Below are 16783 nucleotides of genomic sequence, written 5' to 3' on the forward strand. Positions count from 1 at the left end.
GTGTGTGTGTGTGTGTGTGTAGGAATGTATGTGTCTGTACGTAAGTACGAAATGTTTTGACCCCTGAGCAATTTTACTTTCCTCCGTCAAGCTCTAGTGAGAACTCTGTGGGGTCAAAACAAAAAAAATTCCTTGCAGTAGCACCTTAAAGACCAACTAAGTTAGTTCTTGGTATGAGCTTTCGTGTGCATGCACACTTCGTGTGCATGCACACTTCTTCAGATACATGTACATGCACACTTCTTCAGATACATTTCGTGCATGCACACGAAAGCTCATACCAAGAACTAACTTAGTTGGTCTTTAAGGTGCTACTGCAAGGAATTTTTTTTGTTTTGACTATGGCAGACCAACACGGCTACCCATCTGTGTCTGTGGGGTCAATTCAGTTGTCATCAGTGGTAGAAACACAGATATATATATAAGCTAATTGCAGATGTATATATAAGCTAAATGGCAACTTCAACCTAGGTTATGGTTAAAGGTAAAGGTAAAGGTACCCCTGCCCGTACGGGCCAGTCGTCACCCATCTCGCGCGCCCATCTCGCTTAAGAGGCCGGGGCCAGCGCTGTCTGAAGACACTTCCGGGTCACGTGTCCAGCGTGACAAAGCTGCATCTGGCGAGCCAGCGCAGCACACGGAAACGCCGTTTACCTTCCCGCTAGTAAGCGGTCCCTATTTATCTACTTGCACCCGGGGGTGCTTTCGAACTGCTAGGTTGGCAGGCGTTATGGTTACCACACCGAAATGTCTTGGCACCTTTTTTATTTTTGAAGTGGAATTTATTATTATCATTCTTATTATTCATCTCATTTCATTTCTGTACCCCTTTATATTTTAAAGAAAAAAAAATATCTCAAAGCGGGTTAAAGCATCAAGTCAAACAATCTGGAAAAAAACAAAATTCAAGCTTCAAGGAGAATATTCCAGATCCTTCTCTAAGGGAGATTTGGCTTTCTCCCTATTTATTTACCTACTTAGTTTATAGAGCTGCCCCATAGCAGAAGGACTCTAGGAAGGCAGTGTTGTGTAGTGGTTAGAGCAGGGGTCAGCTTATTCCTAAACCTCTGCTTAAGGATGCCTTTAAATCTGTAGGATAGATTTGGATACAGCTTGAAATTAGGAAGGTGTTTCCTGACTCGCCTGTTCTTCAGTTTATGAGAGACGAATGCAATACAGTTGTACCTTGGTTCTCGAATGCTTTGGTACTCGTACGTTTTGGTTCCCGAACGCCGCAAACCTGGAAGTGTGTGTTCCGGTTTTCGAACATTCTTTGGAACCTGAACGTCCGACGCGGCTTACGATTGGCTGCAAGAAGCTCCTGCAGCCAATCGGAAGCCGCACCCTGGTTTCTGAACGTTTTCTGAAGTCGAACAGACTGAATAAGTTTGAGAACCAAGGTATCAGGTGCAGCTGAAGAATTCAGAGGTGGGGATGCTAGAGCCCTTCGAGATCTTTGCCACGAATTGTGCTGGTTATGGCAACAGGAAACAGCGTCCAAAATGCCTTGTTGGGCGACGCAGCTTGCCTGGCCTAAGTCCTGAGCTTGCGCGCTGCGCCTCTTCAAAGGGGTCCAAGTCTGCAAATGTAGATGGCTTTCGGCTGTGGCTTTGTCACTCACGCTGACCCTCCCGCGATGGCTTGGTTGTCATTGATGCTGAGTTTATGCCTCCAACTTTTCGTTCCGGCTCAAGCAGGTGACTCGAAGGGGTCTGGGTTAGTGCGCCCACCCAGACCAGCTCTGGGTTTAGGCAAACTTCTCCAGAGCACCCCTGAAGGTCGTCGGATCCAGAAAACGTCGCGGTGGGGACAGAAAACAAACCTTCTAAAAATTCCCGGAGATGTAGGAGACCTCGTTTTATATTTAGAAAACCAGCCGAGACGTTTTGAGCTGCTTGTGCTTTTTCGGGAGCCGAGCGCCGGAGAAGCTCTTGCATAGAGATGGAGGAGTGGTAATTATGGACGCCGATGCTTTTCAGCTAAGGAACAGAGCGCTTCTTAAAGGGCAAGACATTCTGGGGAGGGAAATGTGACGCTTTCTTTTCTCGCTGCGAATTGTGCTTGATGGTTCCCACCCCCCAACCCCCCACCCCGCGAAGCAAGAGGGAGAAGAGAGAAGGGGGTGTAAGAATAACCTAAGTATGATGCTCAAATCTTAAAGGAAATGCGTTCTGAAGGCAGTAATCATTTTTTAATAAAGTATTTGCATGCTACAGACTCCTTGGCCTTGCATATTATTAAGCGCTCATGTATATAATGAGGATGGGAGCAATTAATGCATATAAATACATTTTCGGCTTACCCTTGAAACAGAAGAGCTAGCTTGAAATGGAGCAGGGAAGCTTTTTAAATGGAGAAAGCAGAAATAAATTGTTCTTCTGCGTTCACCTTTTTTGCCTGCTCCGTCGTGTCAGGATCCCTTTGAGTCTCTCTCCCCCAACTCTTTTTTTTTTAAAACAGTCACATCTTGCCTTTCCTTCAAGGAAACACACATGGTTTTCCTCTTTTCCCCCGCTTTTCCTCATGCCACCCCTGTGAGGTAGGCCAGGGTAAGGGAGGCGGCAACTGGTCCAAGGTCACCCACTGAGCACCGCTGCTGAGTGGAGAGATTTGAACCTGGACCCTCCAGCCCCTGATCCGACACTCTAACCCAGGGTTTCCCCAAACTTGGGTCCCCAACTGTTTTTGGACTACAACTCCCATCATCCCTAGCTAGCAGTACCAGTGGTCAGGGGTGATGGGAACTGTAATAATAACAATAATAATAATAATAATAATTTATTATTTGTACCCCGCCCATCTGGCTGGGCCTCCCCAGCCACTCTGGGCGGCTTCCACAGAGACCAAAAATACACTAAAATGTCACACATTAAAAACTTCCCTGAACAGGGCTGCCTTAAGATGTCTTCTGAATGTCAGGTAGTTGTTTATTGGCTTGACATCTGCTGGGAGGGCGTTCCAGAGGGCGGGCGCCACCACCAAGAAGGCCCTCTGCCTGGTTCCCTGTAGCTTTGATTCTCACAATCAGGGAACCGCCAGAAGGCCCTCGGAGCTGGACCTCAGCGTCCAGGCAGAACGATGGGGTGGAGACGCTCCTTCAGGTATACTGGGCCAAGACCGTTTAGGGCTTTCAAGGTCAGCACCAACACTTTGAATTGTGCTCGGAAACGTACCGGGAGCCAATCTAGGTCTTTCAAGACCGGTGTTATGTGGTCTCGGCGGCCACTGCCAGTCACCAGTCTAGCTGCCACATTCTGGATTAATTGCAGTTTCCGGGTCACCTTCGAAGGCAGCCCCACATAGAGCGCATTGCAGTAGTCCAAGTGGGAGATAACTAGAGCATGCACCACTCTGGCGAGACAGTCTGCAGGCAGGTAGGGTCTCATCCTGCATACCAGGTGGAGTTGGTAGACTGTAGTCCAAAAGCAGCTGAAGACCCAAGTTTGGGAAAACTCGCTCTAACCTTAGGCCTGGGGGCCTAATTTAGCCCTACGAGGCTCTGTGCCTGGCGCTCGGGGCTCTCCCCAGCCCACAGCCCTCTCCCCAGCCCTACATCATATCCTCATTGAGTGTTTCTTTTCCCGGCTGCGATGTTCCCTTGACCATTCGGTGCCCTTCCCACTTTTACCTGCTAGCCCCGCCCACCACTGACCTGGCCCTTGTCCCTTGGGAAGTTAGAGAGATCCCTTGAGCTGAAAAGGGCTTCCCCACACCTGCTGTAGCTGCTGGAAGCAGTGAAGAACCACCGACTGGGGTGTATTGGCCAGTACCCGAGACGCAATTTTGGGCTGGGCCTCTTTCCCTTCACCTGCAGGGTGTGAGTCGATCAGCTTGCCTGCAGCTGAGGTGGACAACTTGTGTTAAATTGCTCCAGGGCAGGCCTAGGCAAGCTCCCGCCCTCCAGATGTTTGGGACTACAATTCCCATCATCCCTAGCTAACAGGACCAGTGGTCAGGGATGGTGGGAATTGTAGTCCCAAACATCTGGAGGGCCAGAGTTTGCCTATGCCTGCTCTAGGGGCTGCATTGAGGTAAGACCACGGAACCGAAACAATCTCTGCATGGCGGTTCTTAAAGAGAAGTTAGAAGGCCATCTGCTGGGGGTTATTTGGCTGAGATTCCCGCACCACAGGGGTTGGACTAGATGCCCCTGGGCTTCCTTCCAAATCTACTATTCCGCGATTCTATTCTTCTCTTTATTCCCACCTTCTCTTCCTCTGCTGCCTCACTTATGATTTCAGATTGTAAGCTCCTCCAGGCAGGGACCTCCCCTCTTCATAAACTCAAGTATGCAGTGAGGAGGCAATGTTAAGAACAGTCCAAGCTTCCAGCAGTGGCTGCACATCTTTCACGCTTGGAAATTTAATTGTTTTTTGAATGCCTTCCAATCTTCCAAAGTATATATATATATATTTTTCCCGTTCTGACCCAGTGCCCTATTAAAATCGCATGCTGAGCGACTTAGCGGCCTGCAAGCGACTTCTCCAGCTGCGCTGAAGGAAAGTGCCAAAATTGTGCCCAATAGGAACCCTGAAGGCTCTTTTCTCTCTCGCTCGCTGTCTCATTAGGTTGCTCCTAATGTGTTCTGAAAAGCCCAAAATTAGGTACGGAGGGGTTTTTTTAAATTTGCGTGGCGCTGTGGGTTAAACCACAGAGCCTAGGACTTGCCGATCAGAAGGTCAGCGGTTCGAATCCCCGCGACGGGGTGAGCTCCTGTTGCTTCTGCCAACCTAGCAGTTCGAAAGCACATCAAAGTGCAAGTAGATAAATAGGTACCACTCCGGCGGGAAGGTAAACGGTGTTTCCGTGCGCTGCTCTGGTTCACCAGAAACGGCTTAGTCATGCTGGCCACATGACCTGGAAGCTGTACGCCGGCTCCCTCGGCCAGTAAAGCAAGATGAGCGCCGCAACCCTAGAGTCGGCCACGACTGGACCTAATGGTCAGGGGTGCCTTTACCTTAAGACAGGAAATGTAATTGGCCGTTTTGAGTGTCTCTGGAAAGGGCTTTGGGAAATGTGAATTTCCCAGGGTACCCGAGTCTTGATCTTTTTTTATGTTGGGTCATCATGGGAAGCCACATATCCCAGGGCTATCCTGGCTGCCCCAGAGGGGCAACTCTCTTGTGGGGAAAGGTTACAGCGCTTGCGAATTTTGTTAGCAGCCTGGGTCCAAGGGCAGCCCTATGCTCGGAGCGTTGCAGTAGTCCAGCCTGGAAGTGACCGGTGGCTGCAGGCTGTGTGCATTCTTGGCTGTAGATCATGGGGAAAGAGAAGAGAGAGGCTACCACCTTTCTCTTTTTCCTTTTTTCCATATCATTTTTATTAGTTTTACAACAACACTTTCCATTGCAATATCACATATTATACATTTTGGCTTTTCAGGGCCCTGACTTCCTTCAAACCTTCCTTACGATTTTCTGTCTTTCATTTCAAATTTCTGCATTTTCACTATTTCACCATTGCTTTAAAATCAAAAACGATGAAACATCATACGTTCTTATTCTTATCTGCAGTGGTTTTTGTACCTTTCCTTACAAAGCTTCTTGCAATCCTACCAACGTGTATTTGATTGAATACAATTTTCTTTCAAATAATGTACAAATTTGGTCCAGTCCAATATGAACTTTTGGTTCTCGGTTTATTCCCGTCATTCTGGCCAGTTCTGCAGACTCCATCAGCTTCAATTGCCATTCTTCCATTGTCGTTAATTCCTCTTGTTTCCACTTCTGAAGCTACTACCTTTCATGCCTTGTTTGTGAGATTATTTCGTGTGGCGGAGGGGATCTTCTGTTGCTCTTGGACATGGCTAGGCAAACTAAGTACCGGGGGCTGGATGTGGCCCAATCGCCTTCTAAATCTGGCCCACAGACGGTCCAGGAATCAGCAGGTTATTTCTGGGTTATTTGTAGGGCCTGCCTGGTGTTTTTACAGGAGTAGAATGCGTGCTTTTTAATAAAATCATCTCTGGGTTATTTGTGGGGCATAGGAATTTGTTCATTTACCCGTATTTTTCGCTCTATAAGACGCACCAGACCACAAGACGCACCTTGTTTTTGGAGGAGGAAAACAAGAAAACAAATATTCTGAATCTCAGAAGCCAGAACAGCAAGAGGGATTGCTGCGCAGTGAAAGCAGCAATCCCTCTTGCTGTTCTGGCTTCTGGGATAGCTGCGCAGCCTGCATTCGCTCCATAAGACGCACACGCATTTCCCCTTACTTTTTAGGAGGGAAAAAGTGAGTCTTATAGAGCAAAAAAATACGAAATAGTCCGCCCCCCCCCCCAAGGTCTGAGGGACAGTGGACTGGCCCCCAGCTGAAAAAGTTTACTCTTGGAGAACAGAGTGCTTGGCTGCATGCACAGTTCTGCAGCGGCCACCTTGGAAAACCCTTCGCAGTCTAAACTTGCGTCTCTTTCCCTCCGCAGGTCTTGACGCCGTTCCAGAGGCGCTGTGAGTTCTGCTAAACTGGGGGGGCCGCCAGGCCGGGGTCAGAGACCTCCACCCGCCACCAGCATGAATCTTGCCTCGGGATTAACACTGCTGCTCCCCCTTGCCAACCTTGTCTACTTGCTACTGGTGGGCTGCACCGCTGAAAGTAAGTGAAGCACACACACCCCACACCCCAAAAACCCCACAATCTATTCTGGTATCATGTGCTCATTTTCTGAAATTGCACATTCTTCGTTTAAAACGTATCCTCAGGTCTGGGTGCGAATGAGTAGGAAGCTCTCTGCACGCTCTCAAGGTGCTCTTTGTTATTGCATGTGTTTTTTTACTCTAAGGATTTGTTGGTGTGGGGGAGTGGGGGAGAGGAGTCCCTAAAACCTAAGAGCTCCATATAGATGAGCTGATAGGGCAGTCCTTCTTTGGCGATCCCTTGTAGCCAAGTAAACACAGTCTTAACAATGAGTCCATAAGTGACTGTGGAGGCCAATTCTGGATCCACACATTCTTCCACAGTGGGGACATAGGTTTCCGGGTGGGAGTTGATCACGGTGTGGATTTGCCAATCTTAGCACGTTTCTCCCTTGCGTTCTGAGTTCGAGTTTCTTCAAAGCCCATGACACCTTTGGTAAAGACTGTTCTCCAACTGGATCGCTTGCAGGCCAGTGTTTCCCAGTTATCTGGGTTTATACTACATTTTTAAAGATTTGCCTTGAGAGAGTCTTTACACCTCTTTTGTTGACCACCAGCATTACGTTTTCCATTTTGAAGTTCGGAATAGAGTAGTAGTTGCTTTGGAAGACGATAGTCAGGCATCCGAACAACACGGCCAGTCCAACATGACAGCCCTGAAAGATTGTGTCTCTCTCTACAAACGGGTGCACCATCTACTTCAGAGGCAATGGTTGGTGGTGACATAAGAGACAGAGCCTTTTCTGCAGCTGCTCCCAAGCTGAGAAAGACAAGACCCTTTTAGTGCTTGAGACCCTGGAGAGCTGGTGGTGGTGGGATTACAGTGAGTAGTCAGAGGGAGAAGACTGAGTGGAGGAGATGTCAGAAGCTGAAGAGGCAACAGGGCTTAGTGAGCGGGGGGAGTCTGTGGCAGAGAGCAGTCCAGACTCAGAGGCAGAAGCTGAAACAGGAGAGGAGGGACACCAAGAGGCAGAGATGAGGCTGGTGAAGAGGCACGGGTGTCTCCTTGTCCTGCTGCGATAAGCTCCCCTTCCCTCTGGTCTCCCAGCACCACGAGAGGCATGAAGAGGGAAGGGGAGATGTCAGTTCCATGCAGGCACAGTCTCAGATTACATGGGGGGAACCCTGCAGAGGAGGGGACTTAGGCAGCTGTGGGGAGGTGGGGACTTTCAGTCTCAGCAGCTGCTTCATGGGGGCAAGAGCTGCCAGAGGTGGGTCGCTGTGCTCATTAGGCCTGACACCCCTGTGCAGATCCTGTCTTTTTGCCAATAAAGCATGAACTCCAACTTGCACAGTGTGATTTACTGCTGGCTCAGTCTTGGGACACGGGTGGCGCTGTGGGTTAAACCACAGAGCCTAGGACTTGCCGATCAGAAGGTTGGCGGTTCGAACCCCCACGACGGGGTGAGCTCCCGTTGCTCGGTCCCTGTTCCTGCCAACCTAGCAGTTCAAAAGCATGTCAAAGTGCAAGTAGATAAATAGGTACCACTCTGGCGGGAAGGTAAACGGCGTTTCCGTGCGCTGCTCTGGTTCGCCAGAAGCGGCTTAGTCCTGCTGGCCACATGACCCGGAAGCTGTACGCCGGCTCCCTCGGCCAATAAAGCGAGATGAGCACCGCAACCCCCGAGTCAGCCATGACTGGACCTAATGGTCAGGGATCCCTTTACCTTTACCTTTCACAGTCTTGCCAGTGGAGGAACAGCCCCACCTGTTAGAGGCTTGCTCAGTGTTAGGGTTCCTGCTTTGCTTCCAGAAGGGCCTAGATTCCATGCCAGGTATCTCCAGATTTATTCATCATTTTTAAGTGGGCTTAACAGCACATATTGGGACGCGAGTGGCGCTGTGGGTAAAAGCCTCAGCGCCTAGGGTTTGCCGATCGAAAGGTTGGCGGTTCGAATCCCCGCAGCGGGGTGCGCTCCCGTTGCTCGGTCCCAGCGCCTGCCAACCTAGCAGTTCGAAAGCACCCCCGGGTGCAAGTAGATAAATAGGGACCGCTTACCAGCGGGAAGGTAAACGGCGTTTCCGTGTGCTGCGCTGGCTCGCCAGAGCAGCGATGTCACGCTGGCCACGTGACCCGGAAGTGTCTCCGGACAGCGCTGGCCCCCGGCCTCTTGAGTGAGATGGGCGCACAACCCTAGAGTCTGTCAAGACTGGCCCGTACGGGCAGGGGTACCTTTACCTTTACCTTAACAGCACACATCCTTTCCAAGTCTGCTCAGAAGTAACTCCCTGTGAGCTCAGTAGGGTTTGCTCTTGGGTAAATAGATTGCGGCCAAAGTATTAATTGTCTGACCCTGGTATAAGGATGCTTGCTGTGTTCCTTTGTGTGGGTGACCCCTGACTGTTGTCTCCGTGGTGGGGACATCTCAACCTGGGTCCGGGAGGAATTCACGTACGTGAGTCATCTGGAGATGTGAGAGTTGCCAACCTGGGTGAGAGTTGTACTTGGCGTATTTCCAGGGATGCCGTATTTGAAAAAGCAAAACAGGGAGAACTGTCCCCATGCTACCTTGGTTATATACACCTGACGTCTCTTTTAAGTATGTGGCTTGAATCGCTTGCTTGAGCCCTTTCAGGCTGGTTCTGCCCCAAAGTACCTTTCTGTGAACTTCTCTGGCTGGTGATGTTTGGTTCTACAGTGGTACCTCGGGTTAAGAACTTAATTCATTCAGAAGGTCCGTTCTTAACCTGAAAGTGTTCTTAACCTGAGGTACCACTTTAGCTAATGAGGCCTCCTGCTGCGCCGCCGCTGCACGATTTCTGTTCTCATCCTGAAGCAAAGTTCTTAACCCGAGGTACTATTTCTGGGTTAGCAGAGTCTGTAACCTGAAGTGTCTGTAACCTGAAGCATCTTTAACCCGAGGTACCACTGTAGTTGGGACGTGGGTGGCGCTGTGGGTTAAACCACAGAGCCTAGGACTTGCCGATCAGAAGGTTGGCAGTTTAAATCCCTGTGATGAGGTGAGCTGCCATTGCTCGGTCCCTGCTCCTGCCAACCTAGCAGTTTGAAAGCACGTCACAAGTGCAAGTAGATAAATAGGTACCGCTCCGGCGGGAAGGTAAACGGCGTTTCCATGCGCTGCTCTGGTTGGCCAGAAGCGGCTTAGTCCTGCTGGCCACATGACCCGGAAGCTGTACGCTGGCTCCCTCGGCCAATAAAGCGAGATGAGCGCCGCAACCCCAGAGTTGGCCGCGACTGGACCTAATGGTCAGGGGTCCCTTTACCTTTACCTTTACCACTGTAGTTGAGTTGGGAATAGAAAACCCCACAGACAGACAGACACTTACTGTTTTGGGGAGGCTCTCCCCAAAATCTTCCATCTCTGGTTGGCGGTTCCTTCTCCCATATTTCATGCTGTTGTGGTGGGAGAGTTTGGGACAGTTCCTCTTGTTCTGCCCTCTCTCTCTCTCTCTCTCTCTGTTTCTTTTGCATCCAAGGACACTGAATTAAACTCAAGTGTCACCTTGTTTAACTGCTTGATCAAATTAAATCAAGTCGCAGTGATGTCATCTTCTCTCCCCACACTTCCATCCCTCTGTTAGTGCTATATAAATAAGTCAGATGGGGCGGGCGAGGGGGGGGGGGACAAGAGGACAAGGTGAGCAACGGGAACCCTTGGCAGGTTCTTCAGCTGCAATTAAAAACAGGGCTGCAACCGAGTGGAGTTGCGTGATTCCTCTGAACGTTTAAGATGGGCCCTTGGGTGGGCTTGGATTAGATGAATTAGATTAGAAAAGGACAACCAAAATGATGGAACGACGCCCCTTTGAGGGAAAGGTCTATATAAATTAGGCTACTGCAATTCATTATATGTAGGGCTGCCTCTGAAGATGGTTTGGAAACAGCAGCCGATGCAGAATTTGGGGCAAGATGGTTTGATCGTATCATGCCAATCCTGGCCCAGATGCCGGTTAGTCTCTGGTCCAAATCAAAGTGCTGGTTTTGACTTAAAGGTAAAGGTAAAGGTACCCCTGACCATTAGGTCCAGTTGTGACCAACTCTGGGGTTGCGGTGCTCATCTCGCTTTATTGGCTGAGGGAGCCGGTGTACAGCTTCTGGGTCATGTGGCCAGCATGACTAAGCCGCTTCTGGCGAACCAGAGCAGCGCACAGAAACTCCATTTACCTTCCCGCTGGAGCAGGGACTGAGCAACGGGAGCTCACCCCGTCGTGGGGATTTGAACCTCCCACCTTCTGATTGGCAAGTCCTAGGCTCTGTGGTTTAACCCACAGCGCCACCCGTGTCCCAAAGTGCTGGTTTTGACTTACAAAGCCTTAAATGGACTGCAAAAACTCAAGGACCCCCCTCTCTGTATGTGAAGTGCCCCGGACCCTGAGATCATCATCCATGCCCTTCTTCGTCTGCCGCCTCTGCCAGAGGTCCGGAGGGGTGGCAGCATGAGAACAGGGCCTTTCCTGCAGTGGCTCCCTGTTTGTGGGACGCTCTCCCCAGCACTGATGGCACCAAGGCTGCAGGTTCAACCCCCGTACGGGACAGTTGCATATTCCTGCATTTCAGGGTCTTGGATTAGATTATCTTTACAGTCTCTTCCAACTCTCCAATTCTACGATTCTATATCTTTAGGCACCAGGCTTAAAACATCCCTCTTTTCCCAGGCCTTCAGCTAATTAAACAATCTATGGCCTTTTCAACTTTTTGTTATTGTTATGGTATGCATTTCTTGTAAGCAGCCCTGTGATTTTTTGGATGAAGGGCGGTATAGAAATTTAATAAATGGATTTTAAAAAGTAAAAATACTCCTCCTCTATATTTCTCAAACCTTGGAGGTTGAACCCTCTCTATATTCCCTTTTTGGGGGTGGGCAGCAAAAACAACCAAAGGGCTGTGGCGAGTCCCTGATGAGGAACGGTTGCAGCATTTGGGGCTTTTTTGGTTTCGAGAAAAGGCGAGTTAAGAAGGGACCTGATAGGAATTTATAAAATAATGTATGGCATGGAGAAAGCAGACAAGGGAGAAGTTTTTTTCTCTCTCTCTCATCTGGGACATCGAAGGAAGTTGAATGTTTGGAGATCCAGGGCAGAGGAAGGAAAGCCCTTCACCATGGAGCAGAGAGTTCAACTACGGAACTCACTGCCACAGGACTGCCAGTGATGGGCGCCAACCTAGACGCCTATAAAAGAGGATTGGGCAAATTCTTTGGGGAGGATGCTGTTGATGGCATGGAAACCCCAAGAGAGGAAAGTTGCTCTTGTCCTCAAATTCTGCTTGCTGATTTCCTAGAGGATCTGGTCAGCCACTGTGAAAACAGAAAGCTGGACTAGATGGGTCGCCGGCCTGATCCGGCAGGTGGTTCTTATTTTCTCCTGAGTCATGCAGTGTAGAAGCTCCATGCTGTTTTGCATTGGGGAGGGGGACAGAGGGGAGGTTGTTAAACAGAGCCACTGCCCCACTCTGGACACTGTGGGTCACAAATGGCTTTAAAACAGAATTAGAGGAATCCATGGATTGGTGCCTAGCTGTCAAATCCTTGGAGGAGAATGCAGCAGATGTTCCCCCTACCCCTGACCATTTTGGTCACCCTTTGGCCTGAATGTGACTCGCATTGGCTACAGCCACATGCTTCCATAAGCCAGCCCAGTGCTTGAAAATTGCTCTCTTCCTGAAGGGTGACACCTAGCTTGAGAGCAGTACATGTGAAAAGGATCTAGGAGTCTTGGTTGACCACAAACTTGACATGAGCCAACAGTGTGACGCGGCAGCTAAAAAAGCCAATGCAATTCTGGGCTGCATCAATAGGAGTATAGCATCTAGATCAAGGGAAGTAATAGTGCCACTGTATTCTGCTCTGGTCAGACCTCACCTGGAGTACTGTGTCCAGTTCTGGGCACCACAGTTCAAGAAGGACACTGACAAACTGGAATCAGAGGAGGGCAACCAAAATGGTCAAAGGCCTGAAAACGATGCCTTATGAGGAACGGCTAAAGGAGCTGGGCATGTTTAGTCTGGAGAAGAGGAGGTTAAGGGGTGATATGATAGCCATGTTCAAATATATAAAAGGAGGTCATATAGAGGAGGGAGAAAGGTTGTTTTCTGCTGCTCCAGAGAAGCGGACACGGAGCAATGGATCCAAACTACAAGAAAGAAGATTCCACCTAAACATTAGGAAGAACTTCCTGACAGTAAGAGCTGTTCGACAGTGGAATTTGCTGCCAAGGAGTGTGCTGGAGTCTCCTTCTTTGGAGGTCTTTAAGCAGAGGCTTGACAACCATATGTCAGGAGTGCTCTGATGGTGTTTCCTGCCTGGCAGGGGGTTGGACTCGATGGCCCTTGTGGTCTCTTCCAACTCTATGATTCTATGATTCCTTTTCCTTTTTTGCATTTTAGTGGAATCAATTTCTTTTTCTATATGCTCTTGTTTCTGGGCTGGTCAGAGGCCATTCCCTATTGGAAGCAGGAGAGTGGGTTTGGTCAGCCTTCTCTGTCCAATCCAACCAGGACACCCTTAACTGGTGTCTTATGGAAGGAAAGGCCAGCATCTTGGTTTTAGGTTGTTGTTGCTGTTGTTTAGTCATTTAGTCGTCTCCGCCTCTTCGTGACCCCCTGGACCAGAGCACCCCAGGCACTCCTGTCTTCCACTGCCTCCCACAGTTTGGCCAAACTCATGCTAGTAGCTTCGAGAACACTGTCCCACCATCTCGTCCTCTGTCGTCCCCTTCTCCTTGTGCCCTCCATCTTTCCCAACATCAGGGTCTTTTCCAGGGAGTCTTCTCTTCTCATGATGTAGCCAAAGTACTGGAGCCTCAGCTTCAGGATCTGTCCTTCCAGTGACCACTCAGGGCTGATTTCCTTCAGAATGAAGAGGTTTGATCTTCTTGCAGTCCATGGGACTCTCCAGAGTCTCCTCCAGCACCAGAATTCAAAACCATCCATTCTTTGGCGATCAGCCTTCTTGATGGTCCAGCTCTCACTTCCATACATCACTACAGGGAAAACCATACGGACCTTTTTGGCAAGGTGGTGTCTCTGCTTTTTAAGATGCTGTCTAGGTTTGTCATCGCTTTTCCCCCAGTGGTTTCTCCCAACCCTTTTCTCTCCATGGTTTTAGTTAGGAACGTCAAAGGGGCTATTTGCCCAGATTTTTCAAGCTTTTACTCAGTTCGTTTGCAGGCAGGTGGGTTAAAGCAGGAAGAGATTTATTTCCATATACAGTAGGCACACAGAAATATGAATATGAATTTTATTTATACACTAGCCTAGTTTAAGATACTCTAAAGTATCAGCTCCACCACCCCCAAAAAAACCCTTTAATTGACTCAAGAGCACAGCATCATGAAGAGGGGGAAGAGAAGAGGGGGGGGGGAGGGAGGGTGAAAAGGCAGGAGCTATTTGAATAATTTATTGTCCTTTGAAGTTGCAAGAGAAATTTCATCTGCCTTGGGGAGTAATTTCTCCCCGTTCTAAAAGGGTTTTCTCCTCCTTTTAAACTCATCTAGAGGATGGTGGTTTTGGGTGGTGGTGGTGGGGGGGGGTGGATTCCCCCCTCCTTTTTGCATTTTCTGCATAATTAATGAAGCCATCACTCCTCTCTCTCTCTCTCTCTCTCTCTTTTCCTTTTCTGTCTCTTACAAACCTTAGAAAAGGCGAGGAGATGGTTGTGGGGGAAGGGATTTCTTCTTAATTGATAGAAATCATTAGAGATGGTTAGATCACATAGATAGATCCATAGGCAGACCAGGGGTCAGCAAACTTTTTCAGCAGGGGGCTGGTCCACTTTCCCTCAGACCCAGAGATGCATTTTAAATAAAAGGACCCATTCTACTCATGTAAAAACACGCTGGTTCCTGGACCATCTGCGGTCTGGATTTAGAAGGTGATTGGGCCGGATTCGGCCCCCGGGCCTTAGATTGCCTACCCATGATAGAAACCATAAGGTTCCTTTTAAAGCCATCTAGGTTGGGTTAGGGTTAGGGTTTGACTAACTTTTGCAAAGGGGGACGCAGGTGGCGCTGTGGATAAAAGCCTCAGCGCCTAGGGCTTGCCGATCGAAAGGTCGGCAGTTCGAATCCCCGCGGCGGGGTGCGCTCCCGTTGCTCGGTCCCAGCGCCTGCCAACCTAGCAGTTCGAAAGCACCCCTGGGTGCAAGTAGATAAATAGGGACCGCTTACTAGTGGGAAGGTAAACGGCGTTTCCGTGTGCTGCGCTGGCTCGCCAGAGCAGCGATGTCACGCTGGCCACGTGACCCGGAAGTGTCTCCGGACAGCACTGGCCCCCGGCCTCTTAAGTGAGATGGGCGCACAACCCTAGAGTCTGTCAAGACTGGCCCGTACGGGCAGGGGTACCTTTACCTTTAACTTTTGCAAAAAGACAAAACAGTGATCCTAATTAAATTATACCAAGAGATGGAAAACATCTAAAGAAGCCAGTTAAGGAAAGGAAAAATGACTCAAATTGAGATGGTGAAGTCAGTCCAAAAGATTAGAATATTAAGGTTTGATAATTTAGAATTACAATTATGGGGAACGGGTGGTTGGGAAAAATATTACCTATTATGTATTTTTATGCATTTTTTTATCTTTAGGTTTAGTTTGAATTATGTATGGAAAATGTCTATGGATGTATGCAAAGCAAAATGTAATAAAAAATATTGTTTTTAAAAAGGTTGCTTTCAGACGGCAGTTCGTTTCCCCAACCGCTAATTCCCGCACCAAATGTGAGCTTTAGCATGACGCATTCTGCAAAACCGAGGGAGTACATTGCGTGCTTATTGCTCATTTCTGTGCTATCCGATTCCACGTTATGTCTGAGCTTTTGCACCACATAAAAGCCACTTCCGGAAATCTAGCAGAGCACATTGGAAGTTCAGCACTCATGTGTTATTTGATTGGGGTGGGGGGAGAGATTCGTTTGCAGGCCCCTCAAACCAGAAAAGTGTGGGAGGTAAGTGACAGCCTCCTTGCTGTCGTTCCCACCGCCTCCTCTGGGCTGGGGGGCAAAGAGCGCTTGTCCTGCAGCCCCAGTTCTGTGGCCTGCTCCTGCTCCGAGACCTCTTGGTGGCGGAGGGCTGCCATGCGGTCCCTGCCCCTCTGTGGGAGGGGTACTCTTTCTTCCCAGCCTGGGGCCCCCACTGTCTTTGTCCTGGGGGCACCCAGAGAGGAAGTAGCCCCTGGAGCTGCCTGAGTCCTGTTAGAATTCCTGCTCCGTGATTGCAGTCATGGGATTGTTGTCTTTCACATGATGTTTTGTGGGAAGTGGGAAGTGACGGAGACAGGATGTTTGTGTTACTGTGTTCCGTGAAGTGGGACTACAGTGGCACCTCGGGTTAAGTACTTAATTCGTTCCGGAGGTCCGTACTTAACCTGAAACTGTTCTTAACCTGAAGCACCACTTTAGCTAATGGGGCCTCCTGCTGCTGCCGCGCCGCTGGAGCACGATTTCTGTTCTCAACCTGAAGCAAAGTTCTTAACCTGAAGCACTATTTCTGGGTTAGCGGATGTAACCCGAGGTACCACTGTATTGTCCTTTCTTCTTTTTCTCTTTGCTGTCTGATGCTAGAGAGAGAGGGAACCATGTTGCAGTGCTCCGTGTGTGTTTATATGTAAATAAAGTAGATTAGCCAAAATGCTGAGTTGCTGAGGTCTGTCACGCAAGTTGCGAAGACTCTGCAGATCCCTAAGTGTCTGTTGGCATCAGTTGCTGTGATGTTCAGGCTGAAGAAAGCTTTTGAAGCTCCCGAACGAAAGACCAGGAGGGAGAGAACATGCCAGTCATGCATGTGTCTCTGCCAGGGTCCTACTCGAGTGTAGGACAAGCTCCTGACAAGTCCCTCAGGGGCGTTTCCTTCTCGTCGCCGCTGCACAGGTATTATTCCTTGTGATCTACTGCGGCAGGTCTCCCACCTCCTCCTAGTTGGACATGATGGAGTCACATTAGCTCTGGGTGGACGTAGCCGCCTTCACAAACACGAACACTTACTTCCAGGTTTGCGGCGTTCGGGATCCAGTTTGTTCGGGAGCCAAGCCGTTTGAGAACCAAGGTACCATTGTAGTTGTTTATCTCTTTGATATCTGGTGGGAGGATGTTCCACAGGGCGGGTGCCACCACTGAGAAGGCCCTCTGCTTGGTTCCCTGTAACTTGGCTTCTTGCAGCGAGGGAACTGCCAGAAGGCCCTCAGCACTGGACCTCAGT

The 16783-nt window shown here is 49.4% G+C and overlaps 1 protein-coding gene across 7 annotated transcripts in view; it reads left to right on the forward strand.

Annotated features, from left to right (window-relative positions):
• PTPRS (protein tyrosine phosphatase receptor type S) overlaps positions 1 to 16783 on the forward strand; it is a 295013-nt gene that overhangs the window by 106729 nt on the left and 171501 nt on the right. For all 7 annotated transcript variants that reach the window (XM_077922007.1, XM_077922006.1, XM_077922009.1 and 4 more), the window contains one exon: positions 6425 to 6594. In XM_077922007.1, coding sequence (XP_077778133.1) covers positions 6513 to 6594 — 82 coding nt within the window. In that variant the 5' untranslated portion in view covers positions 6425 to 6512. The remainder of the gene's footprint in view (positions 1 to 6424; positions 6595 to 16783) is intronic.

The sequence above is a fragment of the Podarcis muralis genome, chromosome 18 (genome assembly GCF_964188315.1).
Source record: "Podarcis muralis chromosome 18, rPodMur119.hap1.1, whole genome shotgun sequence".
NCBI classification, from domain to species: Eukaryota; Metazoa; Chordata; class Lepidosauria; order Squamata; family Lacertidae; genus Podarcis; species Podarcis muralis.